Source organism: Corvus brachyrhynchos, unplaced genomic scaffold (assembly GCF_000691975.1).
Source record: "Corvus brachyrhynchos isolate BGI_N302 unplaced genomic scaffold, ASM69197v1 scaffold312, whole genome shotgun sequence".
Taxonomy (NCBI): Eukaryota; Metazoa; Chordata; class Aves; order Passeriformes; family Corvidae; genus Corvus; species Corvus brachyrhynchos.
Window position 1 is genome coordinate 101980 of NW_008236640.1, and position 15732 is coordinate 117711.

At 40.7% G+C, this 15732-nt stretch overlaps 1 protein-coding gene across 3 annotated transcripts in view; it reads left to right on the top strand.

Moving 5' to 3' along the window:
- The first annotated feature begins 218 nt into the window (after positions 1-218).
- The window catches only part of SOS1 (SOS Ras/Rac guanine nucleotide exchange factor 1), a 45899-nt gene continuing 30385 nt past the window's right edge, over positions 219-15732 (top strand). The window contains exons 1-7 of one of the 3 annotated variants that reach the window (XM_017726688.1): positions 219-1165; positions 2554-2849; positions 8625-8750; positions 10988-11119; positions 11688-11852; positions 13279-13488; positions 13943-14086. In XM_017726688.1, coding sequence (XP_017582177.1) covers positions 2811-2849; positions 8625-8750; positions 10988-11119; positions 11688-11852; positions 13279-13488; positions 13943-14086 — 816 coding nt within the window. In that variant the 5' untranslated portion in view covers positions 219-1165; positions 2554-2810. Of the gene's footprint in view, positions 1166-2553; positions 2850-3820; positions 3925-8624; positions 8751-10987; positions 11120-11687; positions 11853-13278; positions 13489-13942; positions 14087-15732 lie in introns of those variants that run through there. The other 2 variants (XM_017726689.1, XM_017726687.1) reach the window with 2 other exon arrangements.

The following is a 15732-nucleotide window of genomic DNA, read 5'->3' on the forward strand; positions in this document are numbered from 1 at the left end:
AGTGTGATGGACACGCGGGTGCTGTCCCCCCTCGGCCTGGAGGGAAGCGGGTGGTGCTGCTGCGGGGTTCTGCTGGTCTTCCTTGGTGACACGACTGGGAATAGGGGGGGGATTGTTATGAGCAACTCCTGCGAGAATTTTGGTTAATTAGTGTTCGTGTCTAATGGCTTTTCGTTAACCTTCTCTTAGTTTAAATACCTTTTTGCTGAGAAGGCTTAATCAGGACAAACTAGCAAGTCTTGCTCCCTCAGGATGGTGAGGCTTGTGCCTGTGGCGTGGAAAGAATTTATTCGGAAGAGAGGACAAAATAGTGAGGGCTCCTCTTCCACTTTTTCAGCCTGAGCCCAGAAAATAGAATGCGTAAGAAACAAGTTTTCTGATACTGTTACTTGAACTGGCTTCAGATTGCAGAACTTCACGCGGTTTAGTCCTGCACAGCAACACTTTCTGAGTTACTGTCTAGTTACAGTGATTAACTGCAACGCCTTCGTGAAAGGCTCCTTCCTAGGGCTGGTTGAGAGGTCTCAGGTGCTGCAGTTGTACACATTGCAGTATTTCTTTCTAATTTCCTCTTGCAATGTATTGCCTCTCTTCTCTGGAGATGCTCTTTGAGGTCTCCAGCACTGTGTGACTTTGTCCGGTTCTTGGAAGTCTTTTGCTTGTCTCATCCATAGCACGTGCTGTTAATGTCTTATCCCTGGATAGTTGCTTCCTTGAAACTTCACTAACCACACGACTCACTTGTGGTGCTTGTAAGCACTTGGACACCCATCCACCTGAAGCCTGCTTGGAAGCTGGAGCTACCCAAGGTCCCAACCACAGAGAGCTTTTTCCTTTGGAGGATGGTTTATTCCATGATGGAGCGAATGTTTGTCAGATTTGGAAGAAGTCTCAGTGCTGACGACTGGAGTACAGAGAGTGAGGATTCAAAGCAAGCAAGCCTTAAAACTTTGGAATAACTTGTGACATCTGACATGCCAGATTTCTTCCCAGTGGACGTGAAGTCACCCTGCATTAAAGCCATTCGTGAAGTCACCCTGCATTAAAGATGCTTCCTGAAGGAGTTGGATGAATACTGCAGTGGGAAAAGGAATTCTGGAATCTGAGGTCAACAGAGAAGGCCAATGAGGACAAGCTACCAAAGATGACGAACTGGCCCTGCGAGGTATGGTTGTCCTGGTTTTGATGTCCTCTGCTCTGTTTCTCATTGTGGGTAGAGGGTTGACAGGAGTCAAGGGGAGTTAGTTCTGAAGGCTTCACACTGAAACTTGTAACTGTCTGGCAAATGTTGACTCTTTTGACCTCAGCTTTTCATGAGATCCCCACCTGTTTCCTACCTTCGCTCAGGCTGTTGCTGCTTACTACTGCTGTTTCTGTAAAGATGGAAGTAAAGAATCTGTCCAAATTGTCACCAGCTTTACTGAAGAGCCAAATACTTGAGTTACAGGAAAACTAAATGGCAGATGAAATTGTTAAATTACTATCTTATTGGCTTCTTCAATAATAGAGAAACCATATAATGTATTTTCCTAACTTGATAGAGGTACAAATAGTTTTGGGTAGGGTGTTTTGCCCTGATAAAGGCCCCTAAAGTAATGAAACCTGTCACGGGTGGTGGGTTAACCCATGAACAGCACACTGCACTTGCCTCGATAATTGTCTGTCATGGTTCACAAGGCAGGTGCAGCACTGCAGTCAGTGACCCCTTGGGTAGCTCACCAAGACCCGAGCTGTACCCACAGGCCAGCACATGGGACTGATAAAGTGGAGAGGGTGGCAGCACATCCCGGTGGGGTCAAAGGGCAGGACTGTCCTGGAGGGAAACTGGTGCCTTGTGACTTTGCTGAATTGCCAGAGCATTGCTGTCTCAGTAGGAGTCACATTTTTGGAAGCTCACGTACATCCTATTGTTGCTAGAGGAGAACCTTTCCTTCACTTCTCCCTTAGCTGACCAGATGCTGACACTCATTCTCAGATAGTGACAGCAGCTGAATGCAACCTGAAACCAGGTGGATGTAGAGGCAGAATTGCGATGATTTCCTGCACAGCTGGAATTAGACTTAATAGTTTGTGGAGACCTGTGTTGAATTAATAGGTCCAGTGAGGAGAGTGGCATTTCAGTTAACATTGTAGAAGCACATATACCAGGATGGAGTGTTTGCAGCTCTTGGGGAAGGCTGCCACACGTGGACTGAATCATTAAAATGCCATTGCCCTTTTGTAACTGTGAGTTGGCTTCTAATGCAGAGCTCAAACTACAGCCTTGGGATTGCTTTCTTAAAAAGTAGGTGTTGTTGAATCATTGCAAATAGTTTTCTTTTTCCAGTGAATTATTTTGATTCTTTTTTTTATCAAGCAGCAATCCCAAGAATATAGAGTAAGAATAAATCTCTTCCTACATTAGGCAATTCTTAGGAGACCATGCCTTGTGTTTCATTAGACACGAACCTTAGCAGTAGAGCTGTATTTGCTTTGAACAGCTGCATTTGCAAAAAGCAGCTCTTGTACCACTGAGATCATAATGCAATCCCTTTTCTTCTGATTCTTCTTCAGATGCTGTCAAGACAGGCTCCAGTGCACTCAATTAGGAAGAAAATGATGTCAACTGAGATTCTTCTCTGCCTGGTCACAGTTATTTTGAAGCTGCAAAAGAGGAGTGTTGCAGAGATCTTTGTTTGCTGGCTAAAGGCAGTAATCATGGTGATGAGGTACAAGAAAAGGAAGAAAGAATAACAACAGGTGTCTGAAATTGTAGTTGCAAGGATGGACAGAAGGTGAGATGCTGGGGCTGAAGATGAAGGATTCAAGACATGCGAAACACCAGAGGTCTCGGATACCCAGAGATGGAGGTACACAGCTTTTAATGCACCTTGGAAAACAGACTCAGAAGGGACACCTGCCAAGTGATGCCACTTCCAGCACTGGTGTTCCTCTGCTAGTGAATTTCTACACTTTATTCTGGTCATAACCTTTTGGATAGTTTTTCTTGAACATCATTCCTTATGACTTATCTCGTTGGCGTAACTTGTTCTTGGAGTCAGAATTTCTCTGCATGTGTATGATGCTCTTGTTCCCTGATCCATTGGTTTTTGCAGTAGGAAGGAAGCATGTCATCCTTACTGATGGATACCTTAAACCATTTGATGATGGAGAAAAAAGAATGTCCTGCTGTTTGCATACCTCAAGTTGTTTTGAATCAGTTGAGCAATTAACCCGGGGTACTGCTGGAATTTGTTGTGGTCAGAATGATTGGACTGGTATGGCTTGGCAACTGAAGGGATTTGCTTCATCAGTTAAGGAAACTGTTCCAGACAGTGTGCTTCCAGGAACTCCATGTGTTGTCTAGTCAGTCATCCAGACCTTTTGTGGAGCAAAAGACATGGGAAAAGCTGCTTCAGTGACTACAGAGTTCTCAGGAAGCTGTTGCTGACAAAGATATTTCTACCTGATTTTTAGTTACCTGGCACTTCCAAGTGATGACAAACCAGTTGCCTCTTGCTACTTGGAATGTCACTTCTTACTCTTAGCATTGCTTCATACAAGATGTAGAGCTTTCTTAATTTCTGATCACTTTGGGTCTTCAGTTCCTCTGATGGCTGTGGAGGATAAAGCTAAGAACATCCCAGTTCAGCAGTTCAAGTCTTCACTGCATGATTTTTTTCACCTGCTCAGTGGAGCAGTGTGGTACTGCTGCCATTCTGAGACATCGGCAGAATGTTACCAAAAATCCGACTCCTGCCTCCTTGGTGAATTGTTGCTGAAGTGTGCATCCAGGACATTTGTATTTGATTTAATTTACTGTATTTTTAATTGATCAAGGTAACAAAACATGGTCAGGGTTACCAAATATCAGCAGAGATGTACAAGGATAGAAGAAAAAGCTTTTTAAGGAGTGCTGACTATAAGAATGCTCATCCATGCAAGGTATAACAAGGTGTTTGTCCTGGAGTGTTTAGTGATAAGCTTGTCAGTGTTTTTTTAGTTACTGAGGGAAAATAAAGAAAAGATATGTTGAGTAAAAATAAGAGTTACAGCATTAGTGAAGACTTTTGAAGGTGCTGAATTGAAGAAAATTCTCACCGAATGATCTCCTCTGTTGCCAAATAATTTCTACTAATAATCCATTGAATAAACTGCAAAGGTTTAGAAAATTTTCGGTTTAGAAAACTACTTACAATCAGTCAAGTTTTATTCTCTCTGATAGTGCTTTGGAGGGTGGCTTGGCCTGTTGTATCATTACAAAACTCCTTCCATGATCAATATGATGTGGTAAATACGATGCTTTTTTCCCTTTAGACCCTTTTTTACAAGCCCTTCAGCTGCCACCGGGGCAGACTGGCAGCATAGCCCGTGCTCAGCAGTGAAGCACAGTTGTTCTTTAGCAGGAGCTGTTTTTTGGATCATACTGTGAGTTCTTGCCAGAATCCTGGTACAGGGGTAGTCTATCTGTAACTCGCAGTTGATGCTTCATTTTTATTTCAGTTTGTTACATAGCTTTAGAATTGTTTCCTTTAGAATTCCTTTAGATTCGTTTCCTTTTGTTATACTGTTTCCTTTGTTATACTGTTTTCTGAAGCTGCTGGAGCTTCTGTTGCTCCTGATGGACTCAGGTCAGTTATTGTTCTCTCAAAGCCTCAGGATTTGTCTGGTGTGTTCTGTACTTAAGAGAACAACTGTGAACCTGATTGTGTTGATTGTTAATGATGCTTTAGGAACATAAAGCTGGTGTTTATGTAACGTGAAGTTGCTTTAAGAAGTGTCTGGAGCCAGGTTTTTTCATCCTGAATTGAAATTTTTCAGCTTGTAAGCAACCTGTTAGGCTTTTTCTCATGGCCACTGAGGAAGAGGTAACTGAAAACTGTTGCTGAGGATGTGAGGTTTAGTATCAATCAGATTGTTAAATTCACTGTGTCTTCCTTTCTTATCTATTATCAAACACCTCTTTCTAATGCAGAACAAGCTGCTGAGTGTCAGTCTAGACTGGAGTTGGGGTCATCTTGTGACCAGCCTATGAGTTGTGCTGGACCTGCTGGAGACCAAGCTTTCTGTGTAACCTGAAGCTGTTTGATCTGCTGTCCTTTAAATGAAACGTTTCTCAGGGTTTGGTCTAAGTTCCTACTGCTTCCCATGAGGCTTGTGGGAATGTTTATATTCTAATTTATTATGTAGAGTTTGGGGAAAAAAATGGTTTGAGAAGACTTTATGTAAAATAAGCTGCTATGGGTTATAAAATAAGATCAGCCATATTTATCTTTGTATTATACATTAATCACTTTCTTCTTTGTTGTTGGTGTCAGTGACTTTTTCTGCCAGTTTAGATTTATGGCTGCCTAATTTTTAAGCTCTTGCTGTTCCTGACAGAAATTCTTTGCTTTTGTGCATTTTAAGGGAAGAGGACAAATAGGCAGGGGGGAAAAAAAAAGCCAAGTGTTCATATTGTAGGATTTTCTTTAAGTGTTACAAGTCTTTTTTTTTTCAAGCAGGCACTATTTGTCTCTGCTCGTGTTCTTAAGCAGATCCTGAAAAGCTGTTCAAGAAATGCTGGTTCTGCTTATCTTTAAATAAAGAAAACCCTGGTCATTTCTCTTCTGAGAATTAGCAAAGATTGAGAAGATTGGATATTCAAAAAAGTGAATACATGAGTTGAGTGGAAACAGCCATGGTGGCAGAGATTTGTAGCTGATGTAGATTGCATTTGCCCATTAGAATTGGTTGGGGTATTTTGAAGAATCTAAGCTTCTTTTAAAAGTTTTTAAGCTGCTTTTTTAGTAATTTCTCTTATCATAAGATAGACATTTTATTGTGTGTGTAGGAGGGAAGGGAATGGTTCTGTCATTATTTATGGGAGAGGTTAAATGTTTAGATAAGAATCTGATCTAAACATCACAACACTTCAGAAGTTGTTAGTCTGTTTTTATCATGTGTATTCCTAAGTAGTATTGAAGGATCTGGTGGGATTCAAGCCATACTCCCCTTTTTCAAGGGTGGTAAGGCAGGGTGGCCCACATTTTTTAATTTAAAATCTGAGATGACTTTATGAGAAAGATGGAAAGCCCCTGGTAATTTGATCTTCTCTTTTTTTTTTGAAACTGATCATGTGACGGTTTATGCTAACAGATGTTCCCATTTCTTGTCTTCTCTTACTAAATCTTGCATCTTACCCAGCCTTGCATCATGTCTCAGATAATGAACTTGGGACTTGAACTGAGTACCCTCAAGTAACACTCTGTCATTCTCAGTCTGAGCCTTTGGGTACTAGAGAAGTGCAGATACTGAAATTACACATTTCTCTGACAATTGTGCGCCGAACTGTGCTGTACTTTTCCTTGTTAGTCTGGTTGTTTTCTTTTGTTCACTTGTATGACTTTGAACCCTGACTGACACTAAGTGTCACGTAGCAATGAAGGTTATTTACCATCTACCTAATATAGATAAGCTGTGCTGGCAAGCCAGTGGCACCTCATGATGTTTTCTTCTGCCAAGGTGGATGTTCTGTTAAAGTGGAGCTCAGCAGTGGCCTTTGAGAAGGATGGCGTCACTGTCCCAAAGAGAAGTGCTTAGGGAAAATGTCTGAAACCTTTATCTCCTGAACTCAGAGTAGGTTATCATTGTTGACTCTGTTTTGGCTGACTGTGGATAATGTTTCAGGTTATGGCCTGATGTGGTATTTTTGTTTGTTTGTTCTTATTCCTATAGGCTCTGTGTTACAGACCAAAGGAGTTGTAATGAGGTTATTAAAATCTGGTCTGTTTTCTAAGTAAAGGAGAAAATAGAGCTGCTCTTCATCACTCCAGTTCATCGTGCTCTGTATTTTTACTGTTGAATTGACTTGGTAATTTAACACTTCTTGAAATACAGAGTGCTGGAGTATGATATAGGGAGACTGTAACACAAATTTGTTCAGTTCTACTCTAAAAAAACCAAACATGAAAGGCAGCATCTTCCAGACGGCTCAGATCAGCTCTGCTCTTTAAGAGAACACTTTGGCAAGTCTGTAATTTCTGGTGTTCAGGTGTTCCAAGCTGGTACAGTATTTCAGATGTCAGTGTTTGAATTGTAAATAATGTTTGGGACTGCCTGGCATGCTGTTATTTGTGTAGCTCCACAAATACACTCTGTAGCTGTGCGTAGCGAAGTTCTTAGGAAAAGTGAAACTGTTGGCATAATCAAAATATTTGTGTTAGCTAGTCAAATGGAGAGAAGTTCTTCTGTTCTATTTTTGCCAGACTGCTTTTAAGTTTAAAAAGCAGTGACTTCTGGAGGTGTTTTTTAAGACCTGCTGAATAAGGGTGTGCAATCTGCAAGAAGCCAAACGCGTGATCCAGCGTATTTGAATCTCAGCAGCAGTTAAGTGAGCACCAGGACTATGCCCAGACATGAAGCTTTCAGACTAATGAGTGCCTTAGCAGGCAGGTGGATTTCTGTTTGAGGCTGTTGTGTGTTTGAACTTCATAACATTCAGTTCTTGCTATAACTGCAAACAGGAATTAAAACTCAGGTGTGAAATTAAATAATTATGGCAGCATTATTTGCATATAGACATGGGTTTAACATTTGGATGAGGCAGATTGTTGGGGTTTGCTTCAGAGTTGTTAGGCTCTCGTGTTAGTGATTGAGAGAACTGGAGGCATTTTGAGTTGTGTGCAGGGGAACAGTAAAATGATGAAATTGGGGCTTGACAGATGCATTGCGAAAGTCAGCAGTCCGCTTGCTCTGGCATAATATTTGCCATCGGTGTAGGACTGAGATTAAACTGTTTAAGTTCTGAAGCACTGAGCTTTGTGTACCTGAAATTTAGGATGGTTAAAACTGTGCTATTTTGTGAACTACAGAAGTGCAAAGGAAAAGTATACTTGAGGTTGCAGAAGTTAAGTGACAGTCTGGAAAAAAAAAATGGGAGGAGCAAGGGGGATTGTTCCTTGTTGAATTTGCACCAGTAAGAAATTAGACACACTTATGACATACAAGTAAACATATGGGGAACGAATTTTCAAAACCTCTCAGCTGCCTCTTAATGCCAGGACAACACTGTGGCCTTTTTTGAAGTGGTTTTTTTACTACAGAGGCTGACATATTTTAAAAAAACACAATGGAAACAAACTTCTAAGCCAATCTTACGAGTGCTAACTGAGAATGGTTTAAATAATTTGAAACAATAAATGCTGCTGAAAACGTTGTTGTTTCTGTAGTGTGCTCTGTGAAAAATGTTCTGTATTTCATTATTATAGATTGTGGTGAACAATGGCTTTTCAAAGGAGGAAAAACCCCCCACTGCTGAAACCTCTTGTAAAAACAGTGATTTAAGAGCTAGTGGAGAGATAAGTATATTCAAGGGCTTTAAAAGTTTTCCTAATTGCACTACTAAGCACAGTTACTAATTAACCATTTTCTTGACATTAAACATAATTTATAGTGATTTGAGTACGTAAAGCATTTGAGATTTATATTTCTGTCAGGTGTGAGTGTTTCACCCAGGTTTTTCTGATGGGCCTTAAGAAAGCTACATTTTGGATGGGATTTTTCTGGGCTGTTTGGCTTGGGTTTTGTCATCTTCTTTTTGCGAGTAAAGCGTGTGTTCTGGGGAAGAACAAAACTCAAAGCTTGAATTCTTCTCTTTCCTATAGGTTCAGGTGCAAGTCCATCCTAAACTTTCCTCTACTGAAGATGCATTGCAGTATGTGGAGGAGTTGATTCTTCAGTTGTTAAATATGTTGTGTCAAGCTCAACCAAGAAGTTTTCTGGATGTAGAGGTATAGAGAACACTTACTACAAATCTTATTACAAATAATTTGAACTATTACACGAAAGCTTCTATATTAATTATTTCACAATGCAAAAAGGAAAGCAGTAATTAATGTATCTTTATGTAGCAGAGCCTTCTGCATAAATCTGACTGATTTATGAGTTCCCTAATAGCTCATTTTCCTATCAATTGAATTTGTTGTTCAGTGCACAGCAAAAGTATCTGAGCTGGTTTACTTTTTAATAGATGGTGAGTGTAAATTTTGTATATAAAGCTGACTGGTTCCTTTCAAAAGACCTTTTTTCCCCCCACTGATACTGTATGTAAACTACAGCTGCTTAGTCTGAAGCTCTGTGCTGCTTTCTCAGCGTGGTAATTTAGTCTGATATACCCCCTGCTGTCCCAGAAATTAAAACAAAAATAGTTCAGTCACTTTTTCAGAATGAGTTTGGAAACACTCCATTCCTCCTTACAGAGACCTGGTCTCTTACCATTGCCTTTTCAAAGATCTACAACCTCTACTGCTCATCAGAGCAGCTTAATGTGTAAGAAGAGAGGCTGAGCTGAAGAGTTTTTCTGTCTGATGAACAAATTAGTGAAGGTGTATCACTTAAGTTTGTAGGACCACGAATACCTTGGTAGCACTTTGTGCTTAACCATGATTTAAAGACTTTGGTGCCAAACTACAGACTCTGTGTGCTGAGTGGCTGTTGGTTTCCAGTGCTTGGGGCCAGGGCCTGTGCCAAGTGACTTCTTCGCATTCAGAAGAAAGTGGACTAATGGCAAATAAAACCTCACTAACAAAAAACCCTTAAAAATGTGGCTGTCTTAGAGCTCAAGATTCATGAATTTCATCCCTCCCCTTCCGTTTTGAACACTGACACCCCCAGTGGTGTTCCAGTGTCCCCTTTAATGGCTGACCTGTTTTGCAACATCATTCTGGTCTGGCAGCTCAAGAGACAAGAGGTCTGGGGAAGGTTGTTTAATGCTGTTTTAAACAACGCTGACAAAAAACTCGACACAAAGTGTTGTATTATGAGTTTTATGGCTCTGAAGATAGAAGAAATGCAAGAAATAGAGATGATCAAGCAACTGCCATTTACCCCCTTGGTGTTCATGCACAATGATGCTGTCTCTAATTATATGGTCAGACACATTCATTTTTCCCCTGGGACACCTTCATTGTTCAGTCAACAGACTAGACCCTTTTAGGGGTGTGAATTGTTGTTAGTGGATCAGAGGTTTTTTTTGGTAGGACCTCTGCTGAGTTATGAGGGGGGAAAAAAAAAGCCTGCACTTTGAAAAGTTGGGTATTACCTTTACAGAATAGTCTTCTGTCTTTTTTTTTTTTTTTGCTAGAAAGTTTCTGTTTGTGTACTTTTTCCTGTACCAGCTCTCTGTAAGTGGTCATTAACTTCATCTTCCTCATTTCATGGTTACTCAAACAGGAGCCATATTTACGTAAGTGAGCACTTGCAACTGAAACAGTCAGTGGGAGCTGTGGTCTGAAAAAATAAAATGTGAAGTTATGTGAGAAAATGAATTTCTGGCATCTCTGAATACCAGGGCTACAAAAAAATGGTGAAGCCTTTGAACCTCCATAGACCTGTGTGTGAGTTCCAGCAGGAGAGTTGTTCAGTGCATGGGGGTGTGCAGGTGTCCTCAGGCACTCTGACTGCTGGAAGGAGGAAATAAACGGGGGAATATCTGATCCACCTGTAGACTGAAACTGGTTTAGAATATGTGGGTGCTGTTGGAGATTTTCTTCTTCTGTTATGTTCATTGTCATCATCAGAGCATTTTGCATGTGTACAGGCTAGACCATGTGCTGATCAGTAGAGGTAAAACAGGAAGCCTGTTACCATTTCATTCAGTGACCATCCTGTGCAGGGAATAAAGCGCTAGGAGAAAATGTAGTCAGGTATTTAAACACTGAATTACCAGGCATGTGCACAAGGGAAGCAAACTGTGCCTTCAATGGCAGCTTAATTCTGGCATTTCTTAAATTGTGAGCATTATATAGTTCTCTGATAATGATACTCTGAAATATCCTTCTGAATGTAGTGCGCAGCATGTACCAAAATGATAACATTTTCACATTTTGTATAAGCTTTTATAGTTGAAATACAAAGATCAGCAACCATTTCTTTGTTGAATAGTAGAAGGCAATTTTATAACATAGTTACATTGCTGAGATCATTCAGATGGTGCATTTACCCTTTGGTCATGTTTTTTTGTCTTAAGGATCGTGTTCAAAAAAGTTTCCCCCATCCTATTGATAAGTGGGCAATAGCTGATGCCCAGTCTGCTATTGAGAAGAGGAAACGAAGGAATCCGTTATCTCTTCCGGTAGAAAAAATCCATCCCTTGTTAAAGGTAAGCAGTGATGGAATCTTGCGTTTAGAATGCATTTAGAGGTCAACCCCTTTGTTTTGTGTAATTTCTGTGTGCTGCCTTAACTGTGAACTAGAAGAATTAAGAGTATCTGTTTGTTGCGTAGTTCTAAGTGTTCCAATCAATGGAATATGTTCATTTTTCAGTTAAAAATCGGTCAATTCTCTTTTGGACAAACAAGGCCAAGAACCTTGTATACAAGGCCATGTATAAATTTGATTGTTCATGTTTCATTTTGCATGACGAAGAAAACACTCAAGAAACTTGTGGAAATAGCCCTAAATGTTTAAGTGAGGGTTTTGGGACAGTTAGTTGGCTCTTGGCACTTCCACAGTTAATACAGCAGCATCTCCAGTGGCACTGCTTCTTCCCTAGGCCTACACACTCCTGTGTTTCTATTCCTAAAATAGGCTGTGGATATGTGGTGAATCTTTATTGAGTAGGGCCTTGAGCTTGTTTACTGGTTTGAGTTATAATTGACAGTGTCTTGGTTCATCAGCTGAGTAACAGTGGAACGCTTTTTTTTTTTTCTTTTTTCTTTCCTTTTCAGGAAGTTCTAGGCTACAAAATTGACCACCAAGTGTCTGTTTACATAGTAGCAGTATTAGAGTACATTTCTGCAGACATCTTAAAACTGGTTGGGAATTATGTGCGCAATATAAGACATTATGAGATTACAAAACAAGATATTAAAGTAGCAATGTGTGCTGATAAGGTAAGCCCAACTCTGGTTTGTCATGTTAACAAACAGCTAAAGCTGTAGTTAAATTTTGAGAGGACAATGTCTTTTTCTTGGTGTGTATATGGAATGTTCTACCTTCTAAGAAGAAATTAGTGTCATAAAATATGGCTCCAGTAATGGAACAAAACTACCAGAAAGCTAAATGAGCTTACAAAGCTCTTGCTTGTACTTATTAATACTTAAGTGTCTCTTCTTCTTGGTTGCACCTGCCTAATGTCAGCAACATGTGAATACTCTAAAAATTACTGTGAAGCACCACTAACTTAAGACTGTATTGCGTGTAAAAAGTAGTGTTTCAGTGGGTCAAACAAAACACTCATCTCCTTAGCATCTCAGCCCAATCTTCCTTAGTGGTGAGACATGAGCCTGGTGAATAGAGCCTGGAATCTCCTAGCAATGTGCTAGAGCTGTATCTGTGAAGGAAAGTTAGAAATTGCGGGGTTTCCTTGAATACTTGGATTATTCCTTGTAATTTCCTACAGTAGTGATGCTGTAATGTCCCATTCCCCAGAATTAGTTAGGATTCTCATTTTAACCTGAGTTCCATGTACCGTCACTGACTCTGAAACATGAATCACCTTCTGTTCTTAGAGCTTCAGAAGTGAGGCTTAATGCAAAATGTCCTGCATTGCTCTTCTTTTAGAGAGTCATTGTAATGACTCCTGGCTCACATACCACATTTGGAAGAAGTGTTCAGTGATGCACTTTTGTTGAGAACTTTAAATTATTGATTGCTTGTGTTTGGTAAAACCTGCTTGGGGATGAATTGGGACCTCTGGTAGTCAAAGTGTTTAGAGTTCCTGTTGTCTGTGTAATGTGAGGGCTTTCTGAAGCTGGTGCCCTTCCTCAAGAGTTCATTTTAAGAAGAGAGCTCAGTAGTTAAGGACAGAAACTGGGCCATGTACAGTCTGTGGACAGGCCAGTGTTCATTGCAGGTAGATCACAGGGTTCTGAGCATGATCATGTGTGACTTCCTGATAAAGCTAAAGCTGAAAAGCCAAGATGCACACACCTTTTGATTTCAGATAGTATAGTGTCTTCAGAAACTTAGTGCACTGCTGATTCAGAGCAATAGAGCACAGCTAAATGCTAATTGTTTTTGTGTACTTCACCTTCTAAAATTGTAATTGATTTTAGGACCACGTTCTTGGAGAGATGCCTGGATTGGTCTAAGTGACTGGGAGTCTTCAGAAATTGCCACTGCAAATAATGACTTGCAAATTCATAGCAATGGATATTGCTTTTGTAATGCTCAGCTGATTGCAGAATGAAAATACATAAATCTTACTGCTGCTAAGTCTGATTTCATGGGAATAATAGGTTTTCTTTATTGGGAGCTCACCGGTCAATCTTGAAAAGGGGTTCTCACTTTGTGGATTTCCCTCTCTTTGCTGTCTAGGTATTAATGGATATGTTCCATCAAGATGTAGAAGATTTAAGTGCACTAACTTTATCTGATGAAGAACCCTCCACCTCAGGGGAGCAAACCTATTATGATCTAGTGAAGTCATTTATGGCAGAAGTTCGACAATATATAAGGGAACTGAATCTCATTATCAGAGTTTTTAGAGAGCCATATGCCTCCAACTCCAAGCTGTTTTCATCTCATGTAAGTATTGTACAAACCACAAACACAAAAAGTTCCTACTACAATATCTATAAATATAGATGAATATTTCTGGAACTTACTTGTTGTTGAGTTTCATGTATCAGGAGTAGAGAAAGCACTTTTCTTGAGTTCTGAAATGGAAATAGTAAAAGAGCACTGGCAGGTTTTGTAGGACTGTGGGAGAAACCTTCCCATTTACTTACATTCGTTTACAGGCCTGTAATTTTTAAGATCTGTCACTGTTCTTTGCCATGTTTGAATAATGTACATTTTATATATTTATATATGTGAATTACTTTTAAAATACGTTTTATGTTCTTACATAAATCACAGAAAAAGTGTATTATAAAATGATTGTAAAATCTTGTTGTGTTTAAGGCAGTTCTTGACTTTCACATCATAACAGAGTAGCTTTGCACATTTGACTTTTGTCTTGTTTTGTTGCTCTTTGCAGGATGTGGAAAACATATTTAGTCGTATATCAGACATCCATGAACTTAGTGTGAAGTTACTGGGTCATATAGAGGACACTGTTGAAATGACAGATGAAGGTAGTCCTCACCCACTTGTAGGCAGCTGTTTTGAAGATATGGCAGAGGTAAGAGTATGGGATTGGGGGGTTTGTTTGGGGGTTTTTTTTGCTATTCATATGTATTTTAATACTTGCAGTTAGACCTCTGTTCCAGCTGAGATCTCTTCTTGAGATCTCTTCTTTCCAACCCCCCTGTGATGAAGGGACTGTCCATTTTTGAGCGTGCTCTTATCTTTTTAGTCTCTAAATCTCAGCTTTTAGGGTGGCTGTTTAGAGAGCAGAGGTGAAAAAACTCAACAACACTGATGAGGAGGTTCCTGTAAAACTAGAAGCTGGTCAATCTCTCCTCAGTCCCTGAGAAGATTAGTAAATCTTTCTGGACTTTGCATCCAGCCATGTGAAGGACCAGAAGGTGGTTGGCAGAAGCCAGCACAGGTTTCCAAAGGACAAACTATACCTGACCAACTTGGCTGCTTTCAGAGAGATGGCTGTGTCCGTGGACTAAGGGAGGAGCAGTTAATATCTCTTATCTGAACTAAGCAGGGCCTTCAGCGCAGTGTCGTAGTGTGGGTACAGCCATCCTGGTGAGATGCAGCCTAGCTGGTTGAGTTGTACAACATGGGCAGTTGGCTGAACTGTCAGGCTTTGGAAGGACTGTTATCAGCAGTACAAAGGGCACCTGGAGGCCAACGGTTAGTGGCATTCCTCAGGGTTTGGTACTATTTAATGTCTGTATTGATGGTGTGGAAGGAGGTCTGCTTCATCTAGTTGGTAGGTGCTGCCAAATTATGGGGGGACACACAGGAGGACAGAACTACTTCTTGTGGAACCTCACAGGCTGGAGAAATGGACCTATGAGAACCTCCTAGAGTTGAGTAAAGGCAAACATGGAACTCTGCACCTGGGAGCAAACAACCCCATGCACTGTCTCAGCTGCCTGGCTGAGGAGCAGCACTGCTTGCCAGGGCTGGGAGATCCTTGGGAATCGGATGTGAAGGTTAACTGCCTCCTGAGTTACATGAGGGAATGTGTAGCTGGCCGTTCTGTGTAGAACTTGAGACCAAATCTGGTGTACTGTGTCCAGTTTAGGGCTTTCTGGTACAAGATAGGCTTGTAGTGAAGGTTGTCATGATGATTAAGGAGTTGAGGCCCACGATGCACAAAAAGGGTTGAAACTGCTGGGTTTGTTGACTCCTGAGAAGGCTGAAGTAGGAGATCTTATTGCTGTCTTTAGTTACCTGAAGGGAAGGTATGAGGATGGCCGAGGCAGACTCTTCTCAGTTGAGGACTGTGAGATGAGTGAGAGAACACGAGGATTGTAAAAAGGTTAATCCTGATCAGATACCGGGAGATGGGGGCGGAATTTGCAATGAGAACAACTGAGCATTGGGATAGGCTGCCCAGGGAGAAGTTTTGGTGCCTCTGTTCTTGGAGTTAGAACTCAACAGGATGAGACCCTAAGCATCCTCAGCCAGCTTGGATGATGGATCTGTCTTTGGCCCTGAGGTAGGCACTGCTTTGAGCAAAGAGTTGGACCAGACTTCCAGAGATGTCTTTTAGACTGATTTAATCTGCGAGTCTGTGCACATGAACATATTGATTCTTCTCTATAGCTGTTTTGGAAAAAGTAGAAGCAGAAGAGTCTCTCCTGCATAGGATATATATTTTCTTTTGAGAAATGTGGAAATTTAGCTGTTAAATCAGTTTTGTGA